The following is a 26,388-nucleotide window of genomic DNA, read 5'->3' as shown; positions in this document are numbered from 1 at the left end:
ACTATGCGACTCTTCAATTCCACCCAGGGGGGTAAATGTTAACATTATACAAAGTTATTGTCTGTTACACCTGCATTGTTATCACTCTTTAATTTAATATTGTTATTATCAGTATGCTGCTGCTGGAGTATGGGAATTTCCCCTTGGGATTAAAAAAATATCTATCTATCTATCTGAGTGTCTTTCATATGTTTCTATGTATCTATCTCTCCATCTATCTATCTATCATATAGTGCCTTTCATATCTATCTATCATATAGTGCCTTTCATATCTATCTATCCATCTCTCTATTATATAGTGCCTTTCATATCTATCTATCTGAGTGTCTTTCATATAATTCTATCTGTCTATCTATCTTTGCATTCCCTCTTCTCTATGACTCTCGTTGGCCGTTTTGGCTTGGCGACAGATGTACTACATGATTCTGTCTTTGACTACAGTCATCTCCCAGTCTGTTCTTGCATTAGAACAATCTGTACATGAGCAGGCCATTCAGCCCAACAGAGCTCACCAGTGCTATCCACCTAATTCCTCTAAACCAATATCAAGTCAAGTTTTGAGGGTCCCAAAAGTCCTATTGTCTATCACACTACTTGGTCACTTATTCCATGTGTCTATGGTCATCAGGTAAGATCAGGTCAGGTCAGTTTGGTGGGGCATGCACCCGCCACACGATGAAATACAATACAATACAATTTATTTTTTGTTTAGCCCAAAATCACACAAGGAGTGCCACAATGGGCTTTAACAGGTCCTGCCTCTTGACAGCCCCCCCAGCCTTCGACTCTCTAAGAAGACGATTAAAAACTCCCAAAAAAACCAGAGTAGGGAAAAAATGGAAGAAACCTTGGAAAAGCAGTTCAAAAGCGACCCCTTTCCAGGTAGGTTGGGCGTGAAGTGGGTGTCAAAAAGAAGGGGGGTCAATACAATGCAATGCAATACACAGAACAAATCCACAATACAGTATAAAAATAAAAATTTTAGATGTAGCAGAATTTAACAGTAGATGATATCAGATAATCCATCCATCCATTATCCAACCTGGTGTATATCCTAACTACAGGGTCACGGGGTCTGCTGGAGCCAATCCCAGCCAACACAGGGCGCAAGGCAGGAAACAAACCCCAGGCAGGGTGCCAGCCCACCGCAGATATTACATAATATGATTTGGATTTGTTTAGAGTCCTGGAGACCTCATCCATAAAGCTGCCTCCCCCATGTGGCCATTCCACGGCTGAAACAGTGCTGGGCCAGCCAATCCGATGAAAGGACCCCTCTTACACACGATTCCTGCGATCCTCCATCAGGGTTGACTTTACCTAAGGCAGGCAAAACAACTTGGCAGGTGGGCAGTGACACCAAGTGCCACATTTAAGTAACGAGAAACTGAAACAGATCAGGACCCCAGCTGGCCTCCCCCCAGGCAGACACTTGGTCCAGTCCCACCCTCCGGAAATGACCCTCTATTTTCCACAGCCAGGTGTTACATGGGCGCCCACTTTGATTGATCCAGCCACTAGGGGCGTCAACAATGAGGGTCCTGCGAGCTGGTAATCCCACCACATGGCCGCAGTGCCATAACTGACAGAGTGTTGCCGCACCCACTACATGGCGAAACAACTCGGGATCCCGGTTGGCAAAACCCCAGGAAGAGGGGTCCAGTCTCACCCTCCAGAAGTGACCCACTTGGGTCCCCAACATTGAGGATCTTACAAGCTGGATCACCCTCGGGTAATCACACCACATGGCCATAGTGCCGTAACTGACACTCCCTTACAATGCAGGTGATGTGCCTCATTCGGGACTCCATGAGCAACACAATGTCAAATCAGCAGGACCCAAGGATTCTCTGAAGAGACACCAAAGGAGTCCAGTCTTCGTCTCAGGTCACTGGATAGCGTCCATGTCTCACAAACAGGAAGCACCAGGACTCTAAAGACTTGGACCTTCGTCCTTTTTCAGAGACATCAGGAGCGCCACACACTCCGTTCCAGTGACCTCATGACCCACCCCATGCTCTCCCAATCCGTCTACTGACTTCATAGGAAGAGTCACCAGAGACATGAATGTCACTGCCGAGGTAAGTAAACTTCTCAACGAGGTTGACACTCTCTCTGCAAACAGACATGCTGCTGATGGCCATGCCCAAGAGGTCATTAAAGTGTGTTACCAGTGTGTTATAAAGATTTGAACCTCCTGTGACTTGTACTGCACACATCAAGGCGCTATATAACCTGACATTCTGTCTGCCTTCTTAATAGCTTTGTTGATTTTGACAAGTCCACCACGACTCCTAAATCTTTCTCCTGAGGTGGACTTTATGAGGTGTACTTTGCTGGTGCTACACAATGCACTGTCCACTTACAGATCTCACCAGCAGCTATTAGCTCCCAGTCCACTCCCAGGCCTAAACAGCCCACAAGGACCCCCACCCCATCAGTGAGCAGATCCTTACCTGAATGAGTCTCCCTTGCTCTGTCTGAAGCGTATTCAGATCCTGCCCCAGTGTGCCCTGCCCTCTTCTGAGCGCCTCGTAATCCATTTTTAGTTGCCCCGCATGTGCTGACAGCTTTGCCACTTCCTCTGCCAAGTTCACGAGGAGAGCCCGGTCCTGACCCTTCACTGACTTCAGGTCCATGTCATGGTCCGTGAGGGAGTGCAAGAGTGAGGTCTGCACGCCCTCCAAGCGGAGAAAGTTATTATTGTAGTCTGGGCAGTTGGGGTCGATGAAAATGTTAATCCGGGAGCCGTCCACCTTCTCGATTGTCACAAGGGCATTCTTTTCATCCTGATTTGTGTTGATGAGTGGTGGGCCTTCCGTCACTGGGGCATGGTAATGGTTCATAAACAGGATGGTGCCGGTCACGGTCACAGCGAGAAGAACCGCCACAAAGAGGAGAATGGTGCAGAGAAGGTACCCACAGCTCATTCTCTGCAAAGACAAGAAAAAGGCAAAGGCAAATTAAAGGCCGGCATGGGAAGATGGAGAACACACACACACACACAGACAGACAGAGAAAGGATTTGACAAAGTTGTATCTGCAGCACTGGAGACAGAAGTCTAATTGGGATACAAATAAAGAAACACCCTTCCAAATGATCACTGCAACACGATATAGCCCGAGGAGCAAAGCATCATGGGAATACAGTAAGAAATCAGCATTCGTGATGGATAGAAAGCAGAAGTGTTTTATATAGAGAGTCAACAAAGAGAAGCAAGATATTGAGACAGGCCACGGGGGCCACGTCTCTGGACAAATTAAGTCTATATTGTATTGAAAGGGACACCGTGATAGTCCCTCGGAAAAGGGCAATCCATTAGCCTCCGACTCCCAGTGGTCTTGCACGTTCAATCATCATAACACTGGCTGCCAAAAAAAAAAAAAAAAAAAAAAAGAGTTTACAGTTGGCTTGTCTCTCCAACTAATTAAACCGAGCCCAACCGCCATCTGTGATGTGTGACTTCCTTCAGAGTAAAGAGACCGACTGGCCTAATAGGTAGGATCTCTGCCTGTAAGTGCTGGGATATGTGCACGTTGGATGGTTGAGCGTTCTGGTGTTGGTGCGTTGAGTTCTGCACGCGTTCTGTCCTACTGAAAAGTGCTACGCAATATATAAATAAATAGATAAATATATGGTTTATTAGAACATTAGAATCATTTTGATGACAACAGGTGATTATAACGCACTGGTGAGGCCTCATCTGGAGTCCTGTGTGCAGTTTTGGTCTTCAGGCTACAGAAAGGACATAACAGCACTAGAGAAAGTCCAGAGAAGAGCAACTACGCTGAGTCCAGGGCTACAGGGAATGAGTTATGAGGAAAGATTAAAAGAGCTGAGCCTTTAAAGGAGACGGAGAGGAGACCTGACACAAGTCAAGTCAAGTTTGGGAGCCTGCACTGGTACAATGCGTTGCCGCACCCACTACACGGCAAAACAACTCGGGATCCTGGTTTGCAACCCATCAGGCAGACACTCGGCCCAGTCCCACCCTTTGTTAATGACCCTCCATCTGCCGCAGCCAGGTGTTACGTAGGCGACCCCTTGGCCTGGTCCAGCCACTCGGGTACCCAACAATGAGGATCTTACGAGCCGGACCACCCTCTGGGAAACGTGCCACATGGTCGTAGTGCCGTAACTGATGCTTCCCCACAATGCAGGTCATGTGCCTCATTCGGGACTCCATGAGCAACACAAAGTCAAACCAACGGGACCCAAGGGTTTTCTGGAGAGACACAGTACCAAAGGACTAGCAAGACAGGAGGCATCAGGACTCTAAAGACCTAGACCTTCGTCCTTTTACAGAGATATCGGGAGCGCCACACACTCCTTTCCAGCGACCTCATGACCCACCCCATGCTCTCCCAATCCGTCTACCTACTTCACAGGAAGAGTCACCAGAGACATGAATGCCACTGCCAAGGTAAGTAAACCTCTCAACAAGGTCAAAACTCTCTCCACAGACAGACACACTGCTGATGGCCGTGCCCAGGAGTTCATTAAAGGCCTGATTGAAGTGTGCAAAATGATGAAGAGAATTAGTCCAGTGGATCGAGATGGTGCCTTGACAATGAGTTCATCAAGAACACGGGAACACAGTTGGAAACTTGTGAAGGGTACATTTCACACAGACATTAGGAAGTTGTTCTTCACACAGATGATCACACTGATCAGGGCTCTTGAGAGTGTGAACGAGGAGTCTGAGTGTCTGGGCTTGTGAGTGTCCTGGATAAAAACCAAGATGGTGGCTTTTAATGACCTCTTGGGCACAACCATACACAGAAAACCACAGACACATGGAGTAAGTGACCAAGTAGTGTGGTAGATGGTAAGACTTTAGGGACCTTCACAACTCGACTTGATTTTATTTTGGAAGAACACTACTTCAGGTGTGTACTCCTTCCCTCCTTTTCATTATTTACCTCCTTTCTTTTGACACCCAGCTCTATCTCACTAGCAAACCTACTTTTTCCTTTCCACCTTCTTCGCATATTAACTGCATAGCAGAAATTAAATCCTGGTTTTCTTCACATTTCCTTAAATTCAATAGTGACAGAACTGAGGTTCTCCTCATTGGTACAAAAATCAACATTCTCCAAAACTGATCATTTTTCATTTATTATTAATAATTCCTCTGTCTCCTCTTCCCCACAGGTGTCATCCTTGACAGTTCTCTTATCTTTTCAGTCCCAAGTCAGTAATATCTCCCAGACTCCATATTTCCACCTGCGTAACATTAATTGCATTCTCCCCACACCACTGCTATCCTCGTTCATAGCCTTGTCACTTCTCGCCTGGATTATTGTAATTCCCTTTTCTTTGGTCTTTCCCACAAATCTCTTTATAAGCTTCAGCTGGTCCAGAATTCAGCTGCCCGTATCATTACTAGAACCCCCCTCTATTGACCATATCACTCCCGTCTTGTAGCAGCTTCATTGGCTTCCAGTTAAGTTCCGCATTCAATTCAAAATTCTTCTGTTAACTTTTAAGGCTATCTATCCACAGCTTTGCCCCTCTATATCTGTCTGAGCTCCTCCATGTTGCCATTCCCTGCTGCACCCTCAGATCCTCTTCTTCCATCCACTTGACTGTCCCCTTCTTTCATCTTACCACCATACATCCACAAGGTCTGGAACTCATTACTATCTGAGCTCAGAAATATCGATTCATTCTCACTTTTTAAATCTAAACTTAAAACTCATTTGTTTAAGATTGCTGTTTCCCTTTGGTTACATTTGCTCTGTCTGATTTTAATTTTTGTATCTTTAGTTTTGTTTATAATGTGTGTTTCAACCAGGGTTCGCTTCCCGGGTCCTCCCTGCGTGGAGTTTGCATGTTCTCCCCGTGTCTGCGTGGGTTTCCTCCCACAGTCCAAAGACATGCAGGTTAGGTGCATTGGCGATTCTAAATTGTGCTTGGTGTGTGGGTGTGTGTGCCCTGCCCGGGGTTTGTTTCCTGCCTTGTGCCCTGTGTTAGCTGGGATTGGCTCCAGCAGGCCCCCGTGACCCTGTAGTTAGGGTATAGTGGGTTGGATAATGGATGGATGGATAATAAAATATTACACACCAGTACACTTAGCGGCACGGTGACGCAGTGGGTAGCGATGTTGCCTCGCAATAAGGAGACCTGGATTCACTTCTCGGGTCCTCCCTGCGTGGAGTTTGCATGTTCTCCCCGTGTCTGCGTGGGTTTCCTCCCACAGTCCAAAGACATGCAGGTTAGGTGCATTGGGAATCCTAAATTGTCTCTAGTGTGTGCTTGGTGGGTGTGTGTGTGCGCCCTGCCCGGGGTTTGTTCCTGCCTTGCGCCCAATGTTGGGTGGGATGGGTTCCAAAAGACCCCCGTGACCCTGCAATTAGGATATAGCGGGCTGGATAATGGATGAATGGATGGATGTGTGTTTCCACTATTGTTCGGTGTCCTTGAGTATTTTAGAAAGGCACCTATGAATAAATAAAATGTATTATTATCCATCCTTCCATTTTCTAACCCGCTGAATCCGAATACAGGGTCACGGGGGTCTGCTGGAGCCAATCCCAGCCAACAAAGGGCACAAGGCAGGAACCAATCCTGGGCAGGGTGCCAACCCACCGCAGGACACACACAAACACACCAAGGCCAATTTAGAATCGCCAATCCACCTAACCTGCATGTCTTTGGATTGTGGGAGGAAACCCACGCAGACACAAGGAGAACATGCAAACTCCACGCAGGGAGGACCCGGGAAGCGAACCCGGGTCTCCTAACTGCGAGGCAGCAGCACTACCACTGCGCCACCGTGCCGTCATGTATTATTATTTTTATTATTATTTTTTTTATTATTTAAGAGTGAAGTGTAAGGACTGACAAGCTTTGTTGGGCTGTATGGCCTCTTCTCGTCCAGATTGTTCCAATGTCTTTCAACCCAACAAGCTCGCCCATCCTATTCACCTGATTTCTCCAAAGGAGGTCCTTCTCTGCATCACACTACTTGGCCATTTATTCCATGTGTCTGTGGTACTTTCAAACGTTTGAGTGAACTCTGCCTTTGACAAGTTTTCTGTGCCACCCGTGTTCTTGTTGGAGAATTCATTGTAATGTAACAACTGAGATCCGCTGCGCTAAGCCCCTTGATGATGTTATGCACTTTAATCATCATTGTCACCACCTACTCTGAGTTTGCTTAAACTCAAAAGGTTTAACTCCTTCAGTGTCTCCTTGTAGGTCGCTCTTTACTCTCCGTGGTCCTCGGTGAGTCTAGTCATCCTCTCCCCACCCCTCACCTCTGGACTTTGTCTAGTGCTGCTTGGTCTTTTTTGCTTTACGGAGAAAAACAAACTGAACACAGACCTCCAGGTGAGGACTCATCAGTATGTAGCAATAAAAAGTATTCACCCCCCCCCCTTAGAGGTTTTCACATTTTATTGTTATACAGTGGACCCCCGCGAAGTCACGGCCTCAGTCGTTCGCAAATTTTTCCTTAGAACCTAACTAATAATTATTGGTGGAAACGGCAAATATCCTCCACAATTTTTTTATGGCTTTTTTCGTGGCAATACTGTACTGTAGAGAGAACACAAAGCAACCGTAGAGGAAAAGGCGGCCTGGGATGGTGAAAGCAGCCAATCCGAGAGCGTTATTCATTTCTCCTTGCTGCTGATTGGCTGCTGCCCTGTGACGCATCTCCGGCAGATGCAGCCCAGCATTCCCATATCATAACAGTTTATCGCGTGTTGCTATCTTGAGGGTTTCACTGAGCGTTCTCGTGTTTTTTGTTTTATTCTTCTTAAAGCCCTAAGATGCCGCCCAAACGTCCTGCACCTTCTAAGGCTTCTGGCAATGAACCAAAGCGCCAGAAGAAGTTTAAGACACTCCATGAGAAGGTTGAACTACTGGATTTGCTCCAGGAACTAAAATGTTATGTCGCAGTAGCCACCCGAGGAGCTGAAAATCCTTTGCTTTGTTGTCCAGTCATTATCTTCATGACATACCTTCATCGTACTGCACAACTAATTCCTCATTATCTTCAATCAATATCATTCATTATTGGTGAGTACCTATATATTTTACTGTATTTTTATTAAATTAAATTATTGCATATACAGTATACCCTACTTATACCAAAGAAAACGTGCTTGCATGAATTACAGTACATACAGGGGTGACATTGGTATTTTACATTCTAGCACTGCGGGAGACATAGCAGTACAATACTGTGCAGTATACGGGTTTACCTTTACATTCTTTTTTTTAGGGTAATGTATTAAGCTGAGTTTGAAATTAAATTAAAAGTGTTTTGCGGGCATATTTAGGGTTTCAACTATAAAAATAGTCATTTATAGGTATTTTTTTTGATCACATCCAAAATTTGCGGTTTTTCACAATTCGTGGGTGCTCTAGGAACCGGCAAATTTCGGAAGTCGTCTGTATTACATTCATTTAATGGCATTTGGATTGTTGTCTTTGATCAGCAGAAAAAGACTCTTTGACTAAAGTCAAAGTGAAAGCAAATCTCTGCAAAATGTTCTAAATTATCTTCTTCTATAATACGCTACCATGGCTGTCCGTTTGTCTGTCCAGGATTTTAAATCACCTGTTGCTCACAAACCGTTTGACCTATTGACCTACTGACCTGAAATTTGGTACACATATTACTATGTGACCTCTACTATCCGCTTTCGGAGTGATGATTTTATTCCTCTTTTTATTTTTACTTTATTGTAGAATCAACTCTTGGCAGCAGCAATGTGGTGCATGTGTACGGGTGCCGTTATCATCCCTACCACCTTCGCCATCACTTCCTCTACCTCTTCATATCTTAAATCATTCATGAGGCAGTTTGAAGACTTAAGTGCCAGCTTAAGTGAAAAATTAAAGAAAACGTACTAAGTAATTGCAACACAAACACTGACTTAATCAGTTTTAACATGAAAAGATGCCGACAGAAGAAGAGAAGAAAGAAGCGGCCCGCTAGGGTGGAGAAAAGAAGATCTGCTCAGGAAGCAGGAAGCGCAACAACCTCTGAGCAAATACATGATAAATGTACAGAGAAAGAGGATGAAAACTAGGAATGATCAAGTCAAGTGGATTCACTACACGTTATCGTTATACAGTAGCAGTGCGCCATTACTGGTCTATCATATAGTGCCTTTCATATCTATCTATTTATCTATTACATAGCTCCTTTCATATCTATCTATCTATTTTAGAGTGCCTTTCATATTTATCTATCTATGTATCTATTATATAGCTCCTTTCAAATCTATCTATTATTAAGCTCCTTTCATATCTACAGTATCTATCTATCTATTATCATAGTGCCTTTCACATCCATCTATCTATCTATCCATCTATCTATCTATCCAGACCACACTTCTGAAGTGTCAGATGTACACCTGGGTCCATGCCCCTTCCCTTCAGATGGGTGGGCTTGAAGTTGAGAGAGGAGGAAGCACAAAGGCTCACATTTGCTAGAGGAGGACGTGGAGAAGGAAGACGTCTCATTGTGGCATAAGCTGAATGGTGGAAGAGCTCAAAGAATTACAAAACACATTTCTTTGAAATCGTGCATTGTCTCATTAGTCGTGCCAGGGGATCAGGGTGCATGATCAGAGTACAGCCATCATCCCAGTCTGAATCTCGGTAATCCCAATATGAAAATAAAATGATATGCAGCTCTTTAAGCAGAAGGCTGCCTTCCCTCCATAGTCACATTGTCGTTGTCACCCGCTGTTAATCACTCCCAGGGACAGGCATCCTACCTTTCAATGGAGAAGAGGGCTCGACAATCCCCTAAACTGGTACACCAGTTTGTGGCAATGGGCACAAACCAGACTGCCACACAGTTTATCTCTCAGACGCTGGGCACATCTACTTATGGAGGACGCTGTCTGCTCGTAGAAATCAATGGCAGATCTTTAGGAGAGCATTAGAGGGAGAAAAGAACTCGTAACAAAAGATGTGTCTGTGCTCCGGTCACCCTGAATAATTTCAAGATTCGGCCTTTTCACTCTTCTATGGTGTTACTGTGCCAATAGCCTTGTGTTAAAAAAAAAAAAAAACACCCAATTTGTGGAGCTCCTTTCCAATGACACATCGCCCATTAATGCAAACTCTTATCATTGTTAACGGCATAATGCGTGTGTGCCAGTCGCTCCGCTTCCCGTGCATCCTGTGCTCCAAAGATTAAATGTCTGCTATGAAAATGAGCGCCGTAATTGGGCAGGTGCTTTCAGCTGTCAGCGATTGGTGATGGGAAATCTGCTCTTAAGACGTGTCCTTATGCGAGGAGACAAATAATAAATGGAACAAAGCGCCGCACGCATAGAGAACATTTTATAAAAAGTGCTTCTGAAGTCCCCAGGGCATAAATGGGCCCGCCAGCCATAGGTCAGAGTTTGACAGGAATAAGAGTAATGAGAGGAATATCAGAGGGAAAAAAAGAGCAGCAGGAGTGTTGAACATAAATATAACAAATACCCAGGCAAAGGAGGGTAAGAGGAGAAGGATAACATGGGTTAGAACAGCGTTAAGTCACGGGGACTGAGAGAAAGATCATACAAGTGGGCAGGAGCATCACAGGATGAGATATCAGAGGAATAAACAGAATACAGGGATATACTGGGATACAGGAGCGTAAGAGGAGGACAGTATAGCAGTATGTATCACAGGAAATGAGAAGATGATCATACAGGTGGGCAGGAGCATCACTGGATGAGATAACAGGAGAAAATTTAGAGGAAGAGCAAGAACACAATACAGGAATATACTGGGATACAAGAGGGTAAGAGGAGAATAGAAGGGTATAAAGCAACATACATCATGGGAGCTAAAGAGATGATCATACAGGTGGCAGGAGCATCACGGGATGAGATAATGGGAGAAATATCATTGGGATAGGAGCAGCAAGAGCAGAATACAGCGATATACTGGGATACAGGACGGTAAGAGGAAGACAGCATAGCAGTACTTATCACAAGAGCTGAGGAGATGATCATACAGGTGGGCAGGAGCATCACGGGACAAGATAATGTGGGAGATATTAGAGGAAGATGAGGAGCAAGAACACAATACAGGGATATGCTAGGATACAGGAGCGTAAAAGGAAGACAGCGTAGCAGTACGTATCACAGGAGATGAGGAGAAGATCATACAGGTGGGCAGGAGCATCACAGGATGAGATAACAAGAGAAATATTCAAGGAAGAGCAAGAACAGAATAAAGGGATATACTGGGATACAGGAGGGTAAGAGGAAGACAACGTAGCAGTACATATCACAGGAACTGAGAAGATGATCATACAGGTGGGCAGGAGCATCACTGGATAAGATAATGTGGGAAATATAAGGGGGATAAGAGGAGCAGGAACACAATACAGGGATATACTGTGATAAAGGAGGGTAAGAGGAAGACAGCAGGGTTTACAGCAGGACATATCACAGGCACTGAGAAGATGATCATACAGGTGGGCAGGAGTTTCACAGGATCAGATAATGAGAAATATTAGAGGAAGAAGAGGAGCAAGAACACAATACAGGAATATACTGGGATGGTAAGAGGAGGATAGAAGGGTATAGAGCAACATACGTCATGGGAGCTGAAGAGATGATCATTCAAGTGGCAGGAGCATCACGGGATGAGATAATGGGAGAAATATCTTTGGGATGGGAGCAGCAAGAGCAGAATACAGTGATATACTGGGATACAGGAGCATAAGAGGAAGACAACAGGGTTTACAGAAGCACACATAATAGGAGCTGAGGAGATGATCATACAAGGGGGCAGGAGTTTCCCAGTATTTGGTAATGAGAGAAATATTGGAGGACCCAGAAAAGCAAGAACACAATGCAGGGATGTACTGGGATACAGGAGTGTAAGAGGGGGACAGCAAGGCAGTATGTATCAAAGGAACCGAGAAGAAGGTGGCAGGAGTTACAGGGGATTAGGTAAGGAGAGAAATATTAGAGGAAGAAGAGGAGCAAAAGAACACAATGCAGGAATATACTGGGACACAGGAGGGTAGCAGGAGGACAGCAGGGTTTACAGCAGCACACATCATAGAAGCTGAGGAGATGATCATGAAGCATCACGGGACGAGATAATGTGAGAAATATCAGGAGGATAGGAGGAGCAAGAACAGGTGGGCAGGAGTTTCACAGTATTAAGTAATGAGAGAAATATTGGCGGGCCCAGAAAAAGCAAGAACACAATACAGGGAAATCATGAGACAAAGCAGGGTACAACGAGGACAGCATGGCAGAACGTATCACAGGAGCTGAGAAGATGATCAAACAGGTGGGCAGGAGCATCACTGGACAAGATAATGTGGGAAAAATTAGGCAGAGAAGAAGAGAAGCAATTACATTTTACAGGAGTAGGAAGGGTAAGGAGGTTAGAGTAGTGTGAATCACTGGATTGGAGAGGAGTATCATATGGGTGGTAGAAGTATCGAGAATAATCAGACAATATTAGAGGGATAAGAGGAGCAAGAACATTATACAAGGATAAACTGGGATTAAAAGAGGGTAGGAGGAGGACAACTGGGGTTAGAAGAGCTTCAATCAAGTAAAAGAGGAATAATAAGAACATACAAGACTATGACAGAAGTGGCAGGAGTATTATATGAGTACCAAGGAAATATTAGAGGGAGAACAGGAGCCAGAAAATCAAACACTGAGATACTTGAATGAAAGAAGGTAAGAGGATGATGATGCCAAGGGTAAGAGCAGCATATCTTAGAGTGGTGTGTGTGTGTGTTGGAGGGGGGATCATAGGAGAAAAAGGAGTATATGAGGAGCAATTTTATTTTACATAAAATATACAGTACACCTGGACAATAGTCAAGACCATCATAGAAGTGGCAGAAATATACCAGGAGTAATACAGAAAAACATAAGAGGAACGAGAGCATTGAACAATGATAAGCTGAGGTAAAGGAGGGTAAGAGGAGGTTAGCAGGGGTTAGCACACCTCAGCACCTCACTGTAAGAAGAGCAGGCGGGACGTGTGTCCGAGTGCCCACCTCTGAGTGCTGCTCTGAAATAAGAACCCAAAAATGGCGTCAGCTCCCACTTACACTGCACATGAGCTCAATGACATGACGATTGATCATTACCTGTGGGCTCTGATTGACTGTGTCAAACTTTGACCAGTGCCGGTGGGTCTGAGATGGGTTTGGAACGCACTCACAGAATGTCTGTGGGGGGAAAGAAAAAATTAACATGAAAAAAAGAATAAATCAATAAAGACAAGGTGTGGGTCAGAGGGTGGCACACTGGCATTGTTTGACAGCTGGACTTTCTTCTGAAGTCTAGGAAACGGACCAGAAGTAAATCTAAGAGGAACATCGGGGAACGAGAAACAAATGTGCAAGCAATAAGGTCAATAATCAATCAAGCAAACGACGATTCAAAGAGTTTAGCCTCTCAATCTGTCTATCTATGATATAGTGCTGTTCATATCTGCCTATCTATCTGTCTATCTATCTATCTATCAATCAATCAATCAATCTAATGTTGTGATCCTGCCGACTATACTGAAATTAAGATCTATCTATCTATCTATCTACAGGGTGGTCCAAATATAATTATGCAGTTCCAGATCGTCTGGATGACTCTGATTTATGCTGGACGTTTCCAGTTCGGTGCGAAGGCGATTCTTCATGTCGTCAGTTCACACACTTCTCGATGGTGATGATGGATGATGGATTTTTCGGGTGCTCTTCTATGTAATAAACTTAAGTTATAGTGTAATGAAAACTGCATAATCAGATCTAGACCACCCTATAAGATATATCTATCTATCAATCTGTCTATCTAGCTATCTATCATATTGTGCCCTTCACCCTATCTGTCTATCTATTATATAGTACCTTTAATTTCTATCAATCTATTATATAGTACCTTTTGCTCTATCTATCTATCTATCTATTATATAGTACCTTTCACTCTGTCTATCTATTTATTATATAGTGCATTTCACTCTATCTATCTATCTATTATATAGCGCCTTTCACCCTATCTATTTATTATATAGTGCCTTTCACTCTGTCTATCTATCTATCCATTATATAGTGCCTTTCACTCTATCTATCTATCTATTATATAGTACCTTTCACTCTGTCTATCTATCTATCTATCATATAGTGCCTTTCACATCTATCTATCTATCTATCTATCTACATTTCACTCTATCTATCTATCTATCTCTCCATTATATAGTGCCTTTCACTCTATCTATCTATCATACAGTGCCTTTTCGTATCTCTCTGTCTCTGAGCCCCTCAGGCAGGATCACATACAAGCAGGCAATCGAGCCATCAGAGGGTGAAACAGTCCATTCAGTGTTCCATCATGTCAACAAATGAATGAATGAATGAATAAAGCGTACAGTCAGCTTGTGAACTACTCTTATTAATAATTCAGCCACTCATAAATTAAGTAATGCATTAATTAAAAGCTTTATCAAGCAAAGTGTTGACATCTCAGTTAGTTTTCCAGTCACTTAGTCAAATTGTGACACTTAATCTAACCCTGAAGGTTTGCCAGTGGGTGTTAATTTTTGTCCAAAGGTGAGAGACAGAGAAGTGATGCAAATGTGGCATCTTGAGAATAGAGAATGTGCCAGCTAGAAACAGCCTCTCTCACTGTGGTTTGAGTCTTTTCACATTAACTGACTCTTTGTGTGACACTTGGATTCCAGTCACTGCACTTCCTTGGGTTCCTCTGAAGCCCCTCATGTTTAAAGGTTTTCAGACAGGAGATTTCTAATCGAGACCCCAATTCCAGTGGTGACTGTGGGTCTGTCACTGAGTCACATCACCTGTCCAGTTCGTGCTGCGGGAGGCCATGTTGATTTGTGACATGTCCCATCGGAGTAGCTTTGATGTCAGGCCATCTCCTGCTTCTCTGTGCCATTTCCTCGCTTCACCTCCTTGTGCCCCCGAGAGGAGAGGGCAGCTCTGTAGCTCCACTGGCTTTTACATGAGATCTCAGTTGAACCTCTGACTCTCCCCAGGTGACATTGAGCTAAGTGACTTTACCTTCTTGTGCTTCTCAGAGACACGGAAGGCTGTTAGCTATTTCTGTGAACCCACTTTAGAGGTGTGCGCCTGACTATTGAAGTCACTGAATCCCCTCTCGTCTGTCCTTAAAGCAGTCAGCTCATCATTCCATTAAAGGCTGAGGACAAGGGTCAGGGCCACAAAAGCAGACCCCCAAAAAAGTTTTGTTTTGTTGAAATCCCAGCTGGGGGATCAAAACCAGCATGCAGGTGAACATCTTTAGAGAGTGAAGAGGGGCTCATGCCAGAATGGAGGAGACGAGATGTGAGTGACAGCGCCAGCTTGCAATGTGCCTGTAATCCCAATTTGCCCTTCACACTTATTACTGACCATCTCATGCGGACAAATTAGATTTGCTGCCTACTGCTCATGGTGGGTCAAGCACATCCCGACATGCGAGTTCTTTGCCGGCTGTAACTTTACTTGCTATTTTTAAAACTTTGAGGCTCCTTTCTTGATGCCTTGGGGTTAAAAATCACAAGTCCTAACACGTGACAAATAATAAAGACCTCGGGATGCCAGCCAAGGTGACCCACAAAGCCGATTCTCTCCGCTGTTTCTTCTTGCTAGACGTGCCGCTGGCATCTTATATCCCAGCTGCCTGGGTCCTGTAATGTCACTCACGGCCAGATGTCTCTCCGGCAAGAGAAAAAGAACACAAAGTGTGCTGAGCTCAGCAGCTGGTGAACATTTTGGGGCTCCAGAAGGTGAAAAAATCCAAGAAATGTCACATGTGAATGTAGATGAGTGGGCAGCGCCATTCAGGTGGGCTTCTCATTTTAAGGCAGCAAATCGTCTCCCAACAGGGTTTGGGACATCGATAGAAATTTCGCCTAGAAGTTAGTCCTGTGTGACGAGAAGACGAGATGTCACTCAACACGCGGGAACTTTGTCCATTTATTAAAATTCCGTTTTGGACAATTTCCTTATTTTATTTGGGTTTTGAACAATGCATTGCTTTGTTTCACTCGTGTTCTGGAGGATAGAATTGTCATTTTTTAAAACTGTGGACTGCCTCTATTATACGCTTTTTTCAATTTTGCTCAAACAAACTATGATGAACTATAAAGGAGAATTTACGACTTGCAAATGCAATTCACAGGACCCCTGAAAGCAACTTAAACCTCACTATGTCTGCATTCTTTCTTTGTTGTGACCAATAATTGATAACTTCAATGCATCTGTCTTGTCAACAAAGTAATTTATGGTATACTTATTTTCAAAAGGTCAGACATTTAGAACATTAGAACAATCTGAACGAGAACAGGCCATTCCGCCCAACAAAGCTTGCCAGTCCTACCCATTTACTTCTTCCAAAATAACATCAAGTCGAGTTTTAAAAGTCCCTAACGTCTACTACTTGGTCGCTTATTCCAAGTGTCTATCATTCTTTGTGTAAAGAAAAACTTCCTAATGTTTGTGCGAAATTTACCCTCAACAAGTTTCCAGCTGTGTCCCCGTGTTCTTGATGAACTCATTTTAAAGTCACCGTCTCGATCCACTGGACTAATTCCCTTCATCATTCTAAACTCTTCAGTCTGGTCTCCTCTTCATCTCCAGTAAAGACTCAGCTCTTTTAATTTTTTCTCATAACTCATCCTCTGTAGCCCCTGAATCAGCCTCGCCGTTCTTCTTAGGACCTTCTCTAGTGCTGCTATGTCCACAGGACTCCAGATGAGGCCTCACCAGTGCATTATAAAAGTTGAGCAGAACCTCCTGTGACTTGTACTCCACTCATCAAGGCGCTATATAACCTGACAGTCTGTTAGCCTTCTTAATGTCTTCTGAACACTGTCTGGAAGTCGATAGCTTAGAATCCAGTACAACTCCTAAGTTCTTCTCATAAGGTGGACTCTCGATTTTCTGACCACCCCTTGTGTATTCAGACCTCACATTTTTTTTCTCCTATACGGTCATATGACAAAGTTTGGTAAGCCCTCTCAGCCTGCATAATAATCGACTCTCCTTTCAACAGTAAAGATAACAGTGGTGTGTCTTTCATTTCCTAGGAACATCTGAGCACTGGGGAGTTTACCAAACAAAGATTTTTAGTGACGCCATATTTAGTTGTATGAAATGAAATCAAATGTGAAAAACTGGCGGTGCACAAATGTGGGTCCCCTTGTCATTGTGCTGATTTGAATGCCTGTCACTGCTCAGTGCTGATTACTTGGTTAGATGAGCGCATGAAGCCTTGAACTTCATAGACAGGAGTGTCCAATCATGAGTGGTCAAAGGTATTTAAGGTGGTCAATCGCAAGTTGTGCTTCCTTCCCTTTGACTCTCCTCTGAAGAGTGACAGACAGCATGGTATCCTCAAAGCAACTCTCCAAAGATCTGAAAAAAAGATTGTTGAGTCTCCTGGTTTAGGTGAAGGCTACAAAAAGCCATCTCAGAGGTTTAAACTGTCAGTTTCAACTGTGAGGAATGGAATCAGGAAATGGAAGGCCACAGGCACAGTTGCTGTTAAACTAGCAGGTCTGGCAGGCCAAGAGAAATACAGGAGTGGCACATGAGCAGGATTGTGAGAATGGTTACAGACAACCACAGATCACCTCCACAGACCTGCAAGAACATCTCGCTGCAGATGGTGTATCTGTACATCGTTCTACAATTCAGCAGGAGTGATGGCAGGGTGATGAGAGAGAAGCCCTTTCTGCACTCACGCCACAAACAGAGTCGCTTGTTGTATGCCAATGCTCATTTAGACAAGCCAGATTAATTTTGGAACAAAGTGCTTTGGACTGATGAGACAAAAATGGAGTTATTTGGTCAGAACAAAAAGCGCTTTGCATGGCAGAAGAAGAACACTGCATCCCAAGAAAAACACCTGCTACCTTCTGTCACATTTGGTGGAGGGTCCATCATGCTGTGTGGCTGTGTGGCCAGTTCAGGGACTGGAGCCCTTGTTAAAGTCGAGGGTCGGATGAATTCAACCCAATATCAACAAATTCTTCAGGATAATGTTCAAGCATCAGTCACAAAGTTGAAGTTACGCAGGGGTTGGATATTCCAACAAGACAATGACCCAAAACACAGTTGGAAATCTACAAAGGCATTCATGCAGAGGGAGAAGTACAATGTTCTGGAATGGCCGTCACAGTCCCCTGACTTGAATATCATCGAAAATCTATGGGATGATCTGAAGCAGGCTGTCCATCAAATTGAACTGAACTGGAGAGATTTTGTAATGAAGAATGGTGAACAACACCTCCATCCAGAATCCAGACACTCATCAAAGGGTATAGGAGGGCAGCATCTAGAGGCTCAAAGGAGCAAAAGGAGGCTCAACTAAGTATTGATGTCATATCTCTATTGGGTGCCCACATTTATGCACCTGTCTAATTTTGTTATGATGCATATTGTATATTTTCTGTTAATCCAATAAACTTAATGTCACTGCTGAAATCCTACTGTGTCCATAAGGCATGTCAGATATTAAAAGGAAGTTGCTACTTTGAAAGCTCAGCCAATGAGAAACAAAAATCCAAAGAATTAGGAGGGGTTCCCAAACTTTTTCATATGACTGTACATAACACTTTACATTTACTGACATTAAATTTAACCTGCCACAAATCTTCCAAAGCCTGTTTGCTACCAAGTCCTTCTGTAATGGTATAACATATAACTCTAATGGTGATTGTATAACTTGATGAGATACCATGAGATTGCACAAATACCAGGAACCAAGCTGTTTGGCAATCACCAGGATGGCTGGCCAATCAATAGTCCGTAAGATCCGGGAATCCATGTGGATTTCTGACATAAATAAGGGCCCGTCCAAGGGACCAGAGGGCGACGTCTGAGCCGCGTCAGAGACAGAGACACCATTTCATCGGGACATTGAGGAATGCAACTCATGTATCAGGTCCATTGCAGAATTTTAAAGCCGCTCAGGATAACATCCACTTTGAACGCTGCTGGTAATTTTCAGCAAACTCTCCGAGGCCATATACATGCAGACTTGACAAATATTTTCTTTTGTGGCTCTTATTCTATTTGGACAAATATGAATTTGGTTTTAAATTGCTATACTTTGAGTGACTGACTTGTGTAAATACTTGGCACCGAGTGTGGGGTGATTTCCACTGTCTCTCTCACAAGGTTTAGCAGGCTGAAGGAAGATGCCCCCCCAGCTGAGTGACCATCACAGTAAATGGTTTTAACCAAGTGTGTCGAGGCTCTTCTCGAGGATCAAAGTCTGTCAGCCTCGGGTGTAGGAGTGGGGACACAGCAAAGGTGTGTCAAACTTGTGCTTAGGTCATTCTCTGGGACCAAGGTAGCCTTAGATCTAAGTGATATCAGGGGGTCATTTATGTGTCTAGGTTATTCTTGGGGTTCAAAGGCGTGACAGTCATTGGTCTAGGTTATATCCAGTGACAAAGTGACGATATATCAGTATCTGTGTGTTTAACTTATTTTCAGGGACCCAGGTAGCCTTATATCTGAGTGATATCAGGGGGTCATTTATGTCTCTAGGTTGTTCGTGGGGATCAAAGGTCTATCAATCATTGGTCTACGTTATATCCGGTGACAAAGTGACGGTCTGTCAGTATTTGTGTGTGTAGGTTATTTTTGGGGACCTAGGTAGCCTTAGATCTAGGTTACATGAGAGGGTCATTTATGTGCGTAGGATATTCTTGAGGATCAAAATGTATCCACCTTAGGTCTAGGTTACATCCAGTGATGGTAAGTCAGTCTTTATATACCTAGGTTATTCTCGGGGGGGACCAAGGTAGCCCTAGCTCTAGGTCACAACCAGGGACTTTTTTTTTTTTGTGTAGGTTATTGTGAGGGACCAAAGAGTGTCAGCTGTTAGGTTTAGGTTATATCTAGGGACACAATGAAGGTGCATCAGCTTTTGTGTGTAGATCTAGGTGACATCGGGGGACATTTATGAGTGTAAGTTATTCCTGGGGATCAAAGTGTGTCACTCTTAGGTCTATGTTATCTCCAGAGATATGGTGAACTTTCTGTTTTTTCAAATTTTATGTGTCTAGGTTATTCTCTGGGACCAAGGTAGCCTTGGCTCTAGGTCATACCTGGGGACATTTATGTGTCTAAGTTAGTGTGAGGGACCAAAGTGTGTCAGTTAGTAGATCAAGGGTATATCCAGAGACACAATGAAGGTGCGTCAGCTTTTGCGTGTCTTGGTTATAGTCAAGGACCAAGGAAGCCTTAGATCAAGGTGACATCAGGGGGTCATTTATGTCTCTAGGTTATTTGTGGGGATCCAAGATGTGTCAATCATTGGTCTAGGTTACTTCCGATTGACACAGTGACGGTATGTCAGCATTTGTGTGTGTAGGTTAACATGCAAGTCTTTGGACTGCGGGAGGAAACCCACACAGACAAAGGGAGAACATGCAAACTCCATACAGGGAGGACCCAAGAAGCGAACCCAGGTCGCCTTGGGGTCATTTATGACTCTAGTTTATTCGTAGGGATCAAACGTGTGTTAATCATTGGTCTAGGTTATATCCAGCTGACACAGTGACGTTATGTCAGTATTTGTGTGTTGTTGGTTATTTTTGGGGACCAAGGTAGCCTTAGATCTAGGTTACATCAGAGGGTCATTTATGTGCGTAGGATATTCTTGAGGATCAAAATGTGTCACCCTTAGGTCTAGGTTACATCCAGTGATGGTGATTCAGTCTTTATGTGCCTAGGTTATTCTCGGGAAGGGGACCAATGTAGCCCTAGCTCTAGGTCACACCCAGGGACATTTACTAATTTGTCTAAGTTATTGTGAAGGACCAAGGTGTGTTAGCTGGTAGGTCAAGGTTATATCCAAAGACACAATGAAGGTGCGTCAGCTATTGCGTGTCTAGGTTATAATTGAGGACCAAGGAAGCCTTAGATGAAGGTGACATCAGGGGGTCATTTATGTGTTTAGGTCAGGGGTGCCCACACTTTTTCAGCTTGCGAGCTACTTTTAAAATGACCAGGTCAAAATGATCTACCTACATTAAAAATGCTATAATATATACAGTATATATATATATATATATATTGTCAGGGATGCCGGCCGGGACGTCATGAGGGACCAGATGTGGGTCTGTGCCCACCCTGGATCACGTGGGGGTCGCCTTCCTGGTTGTTTTGGGGGCCACGGGTACAGGGCATGGAAGCTCCACCCTGTAGGGGCCCATGGTCACCGCCAGGAGGCGCCCCAATGCCTTGGGGACCTGTTACCCCAGAACTTCCGCCACACCAGGAAGTGCTGGGGGGAAGAATCAGGACGCCGCCTGGAGAGCTGCCGGGAGGACAGCCGGCACTTCCGCCACGCTGGGGCATAGCCAGAAGAGGAATGCCGGGAACACCTGGGGCTCATCCGGGGACTCTATAAAAAGGGCCGTCTCCCATCATTCGAGGCTGGAGTCGGGAGGCGGAAGGACAAAGCTCAGGAGAGCTGTGGAGGTGGCCCGAAGAAAAGGCATTGTGGCCAGGACTGTGTGTGATTGGGGTAATTGTGCACGTGACTGGGGTCTGAGTGACCAATGGACTGGGGTCTTTGTGACCAGTATTTGTAAATAAACGTGTGGTGGTGTTTTAACAACATGTCCGCCTGTCTGTGTCCGGGCCGGGTTCACAATATATATATATTATTGTCACGGGTGGCCTCTCAGTTGCGAGAAGTAGATCATAGAATATTACACAGGTAACTGCCAAATAATGCAAAGAGTACACTACATGTGTTTCACCCTATTTTGGGCTCATCAGGCGTACACATTCCATTGCACCCCTCATCAGGGATCGAACCTCGGACATCAGACAGAAGCACTTCGATTGTTACGTTGTGAGAAAAAAAATCCCTTCTTTAGTCAATATAAATTGGAAGGCTAATTAGATCGCAGCCTGAGTTTTGCAGTAGCTCGTGCATGCAGGATGACCAGTGTGTTTGAAGAAAAAAGATCTCAGACTGACTGCCCTGTATGTCAATCAAGTGGCAAATGCCATATGGAGGATATATGATAGACTAATGTGTACAAAAATTTTTTTTTGAATGCAATGCGATCTACCTGCACTCCTTTCTGCGATCTACCGGTCGATTACGATCGACGCATTAGGCACCCCTGGTCTAGGTTATTCTCAGGGATCAAGGTGTACCAGTCTTAGGTCTAATTTACATTATCCGGTGGTACAGTGAAAGATGTGTCAGCCTGTCTGTGTGTGTGTGTTATTCAGCAAAGAATTGAGAGCATGAGGGCAACCATTGAATGAGATATTAAGAAAGCTAAAAGGCAGGTGGAGAGAATTACTGCAGAAAAGGTGAAAGACGACCCTAAGAGATTCTTTGAGTATTTTAGTACTAAAAGAGGTCAAGGAGAAGAAGAAGAACGTTAGGAAAGATAAAGGCAAGGCAGTGAAATGGCAAATGCTTTTCATTGAAGTTTATAAGTGTAGAAGTGGACAACAACCCAAAAGTAACAGGGACTGCTAGGAAGGGACTTAGTGACTTGGAAATTGTGGAGGGAGAAGAGCTGCTGAGGTTAAACAGGCTCAAGTTTAACAGATCATCAGGACCCGATCATAGTTATCCTTAGGTGCTTAAGGAGGTTAATTGAATGTGGATATAAACTCTCGACACACAGGAAATTAGCAAATAGAATCCTGTTATATATTGTGACTGCTCCTACAGGGGGACGTGGCCACCCTTCCGAAACCCCCTCTTAAACAGTTTTTCAGTGGGAAACAAACACACTCTTACAGCTCCTATTGGCGAGAAGCATGTCGAGCGGGGCTTCGAACATTTAAAAGACAGAGCCGCGGCAATCCTTTTAGTCTCACTCTCCTGTTTCTATTCCCCCCAGACTCCCTCTGCTCCAGCCGCTGCTACCGGCCCACTGGATCCCCTTGATGAAGAAGACTCTGTGTTCTTTTGAGCAGGAATTGGGACCGATGCGTCACGTTTGACAGCTGTTCCTTGTGAGGCTCTTCCTACCCTCTAGTGGACATCTTTGGAAGTGCAGTGTGAGACTTGTGCACTCTTTTTTAATTTCTGCCCTATAGTGCAGAGGTCGCCAGCTCTGGTCCTGGAGGACCATCGTGGCTTCAGGTTTTCATTTCTAACCCTTTTTTTTTTAATGAGTGCCCTGTTTGTGCTGCTAATTAACTTCTTGTGAATTTTAATTGGCTTCTATTATAAGATTTTGTCCCCTGAATTTCTTCATCGTTCCTCTCAGTTGCTTCATTTCTTTCCTTAAATGGAAATGAAACGTGAAGTGAGGGAGCCAACAGAAGACCAACTAAGTCAGGGCCTCAAACTCCAACCAATTTCACTCCAACCAGTTGCTTCATTATGCGCAGAGTCTTGTTGTTAATTAAACTCATTCTTTAATTCCATGGCTTGTTGCTGCTCTCATTGTGCAACAGCAGATATTTCTAAAATTGTTCATTTTCTCTTGTCTAAGAGCAGATCAGCATTCCTGAGACCTTCATCTTTCTTTATTTTCAGATATTGTATGATGGACACCAGTTGTTTTGGCTCATTTTATATCTCATTATTGACTGACTCCTAATTAAGGAAAAAGAAACAATTAAGGGGTCTGAGTCTTCAAGAGCAAGTCAATTAGAATGAGTTCAAAAGAAGTTAATTAGCAGCAAAAACCGGTCACTCATTGAGAAAAGGGTTAGAATGAAAACCTGCAGGACTGGAGCTTGAGATCCCTGCCTTACAATGAAGGATGAAACCCCCGGCCTTTCACAGTTCAATCAATCAATCAATCAACATTTATTTATATAGCACATATTCATACAAAAAAATGTAGCTCAAAGTGCTTTACAAAATGAATAGAAAAATAGAGGACACAATAAAAGATAAACATAAGTCAACATTAATTAACATAGAATAAGTAAGGTCCGATGGCCAGGGTGAACAGAAAAAACAAAAAAAAAACTCCAAAGGCTGGAGAAAAAAATAAAATCTGTAGGGGTTCCAGACCAAGAGACCGCCCAGTCCCCTCTGGGCAATCTACCTAACATAAGTCAAACAGTCCTCTTTGTATTTAGGGTTTTCATGGAAGGACCTGATGATGATGGTCACGTAGACATCTGGCTTTCAGTCCATCAATGTTGGTGCATCATGAGGCTTTGAGTAGGTGGTGGTGGCACAGTCCGCCACCACAAAGAAACCGGAAAAAGAAACAGAAGAGAGAGTAGTTGACATCACTCCAAGAGTGTGCTAAATAATCAGGACTGCACATCTTATTGCGGTATTGGAGACCTTGCGTCTTTTGAGTGTGATTTTGCCTCCCTGTCCATTAACTGCTGAAAGTCTTCCTCACGGTGCTTGGGGTGGCCTTCAAGTTTCTAAAGAGAAACACCACTGGTCCCTCTGATGAAACTTCAAATGTCAGAGAGAGGTGTTGATTACAGAAAGGGGCTCTCAGTCTTGTCGGTTTGACGTGATCTTCTAGTCATCTGGAATCTGAGCAGATGTCCCCTGTGGCTCACTACTCTCATGTTCTGTAATTTGTGTAACTATATGATCATTAAATTGGGCCCCGCAGTGCGTTGCTACAGTTGTAATCACCTTAGCTGGGAAACGAGGAAGGCCGAGCAGCGCCCGACTTGTCTTAGCATGACTTATTAAATCACTCGGCAGACGATGCAGGCGAGGGCAAGGGGGTCCAAGACTAACAAACTGTGGGGTAGTCTATAAACATGCTGGGCCTCATACAATACCAAAAAAGCTGTCATCTCCACCTCTAGGTGGTAGTGTGGAGTTCTTCATTTTTGACCGTTTAAACTCAGCTCCTTGTTTTGGACCCGCCGGTGGGATAGAACAATAATGCAAATTTAAAAAGAAGAAAAAAAAAATTACGAAATCATTCATTTCCTCATTTCTATAATTAAAGTGCAGTGTTTTGCCGGTAAAAGGTCACATTGCATTCGTGATATCATGTTTTTCTTTCTTCCATCAAAGATCGCCGATTTGTTGTATCACAGCAGCACTTTTCCCCCCAGTCATGGCTTATTTGAATGTCCTGATTCAATTTTGTACAATTAGACAGACAGACAAATATCTTCTAAATGACAGGGGGATTCAACTTTCAAATCCCACCACATTCCCATTTCCTACGTTTCAAAATTGTATTTTTGTAAGGACGTTTTTTTCCGTCTGGTTGGATTTGTGATTTGGATACACAGCATCATTTCTTTTACTATATACTAGGGGGCTTCGCCCCCTTTCTCTGCCAACTCATGTTGTGAAGAGGGAGGCTAAACGCACCCCAAGGAGTCGCGGTTGCTCCTCCAAAACCCCCTCTTAAATGGTGATACAATGGGAAACAAATAGAGTTTTTTTTTACCTCCTCTTTGCTCGATCAGCTGCTGCTGCTTCCGTGTCGTGTGAGCTGCGCTTCGAACATTTAAAAGTGTGTACAGCAGCTGTCGTTTTCTCACACGGCCTCGTCTCTCTTCTCCCCCAGATATCCTTTGCTCCCCCCGAGGCGCGCCCCAATGAAGAGGAAGATTTTCTATTCTTTTAATTAAGAGATGGAACTGTCCCCTCTGTCTACACAAGGAGCTCGATTCACTCCTGAAAGAGACTTGTGTTTGTTTGAAGTGTCTGAATAACGTTTCTGGCTCTAAAATCTCCTGTTGTGTCTGTGCAACTCTGTGGCCCAAGCGTGAAAGTGTATGTGGATTTCACTTTCACCTGTCACACACGGTGGCGCAGTGGGTTAGCGCTGCTGCCTCGCAGTAAGGAGACCCGGGTTTGCTTCCCGAGTCCTCCCTGCGTGGAGTTTGCATGTTCTCCCCGTGTCTGCGTGGGTTTCCTCCCACAGTCCAAAGACATGCAGGTTAGGTGCACTGGTGATCCTAAATTGTCCGTAGTGTGTGAGTGTGAGAGTGTGTGTGTGCCTTGTGGTGGGCTGGTGCCCTGCCCAGGATTTGTTCCTGCCTTGTGCCCTGTGTTAGCTGGGCTAGGCTCCAGCAGACACTGTGACTTTGTGTTAGGATATACAGTAGAGGTATGTTTGAAACCCTAACCCTAACCCTAACCTGTCTCTACACATCACTTCCGGTCTGATCCCTTAAAGCCGCCATCTTTGCAAACCCTCACCAGTTCTGTTTTGGACTCAGTATTGTGAACATCTCTGTGCTATTCAAAAACCTTTTTTCAGCCAGGAATATTACATGGGTGGCTGCCCCAAACCTTTTAATGTGTGTCAAGTCTGTTCATTTTCACACACCAAGCAACAAATCTTTTAATTCTCGTGGATACGCCTCTTCATTGGGAAGAAACACTACTCTTCCCTGATGGCAACACGAATTAGACGATCTACAAGTCTCCGACTTAGAGTTGAAATCCGAACAATATATTCAATCTCTTTTCGCT

At 44.1% G+C, this 26,388-nt stretch overlaps 1 protein-coding gene across 2 annotated transcripts in view; it reads right to left on the bottom strand.

Annotated features, from left to right (window-relative positions):
- Positions 1 to 26,388, bottom strand: part of fibcd1a (fibrinogen C domain containing 1a) — a 359,996-nt gene that overhangs the window by 253,339 nt on the left and 80,269 nt on the right. Inside the window, exons 2-3 of one of the 2 annotated variants that reach the window (XM_039764396.1) lie at positions 13,095 to 13,175; positions 2,457 to 2,933 (exon numbers count right to left, since the gene is read on the bottom strand). In XM_039764396.1, the coding sequence (XP_039620330.1) occupies positions 2,457 to 2,933; positions 13,095 to 13,175 (558 nt within the window). The remainder of the gene's footprint in view (positions 1 to 2,456; positions 2,934 to 13,094; positions 13,176 to 26,388) is intronic. The other variant, XM_039764397.1, reaches the window with a different exon arrangement.

The sequence above is a fragment of the Polypterus senegalus genome, chromosome 9 (assembly GCF_016835505.1).
Source record: "Polypterus senegalus isolate Bchr_013 chromosome 9, ASM1683550v1, whole genome shotgun sequence".
NCBI lineage: Eukaryota > Metazoa > Chordata > Cladistia > Polypteriformes > Polypteridae > Polypterus > Polypterus senegalus.
This window is presented reverse-complemented; position numbering and strand designations above follow the sequence as displayed.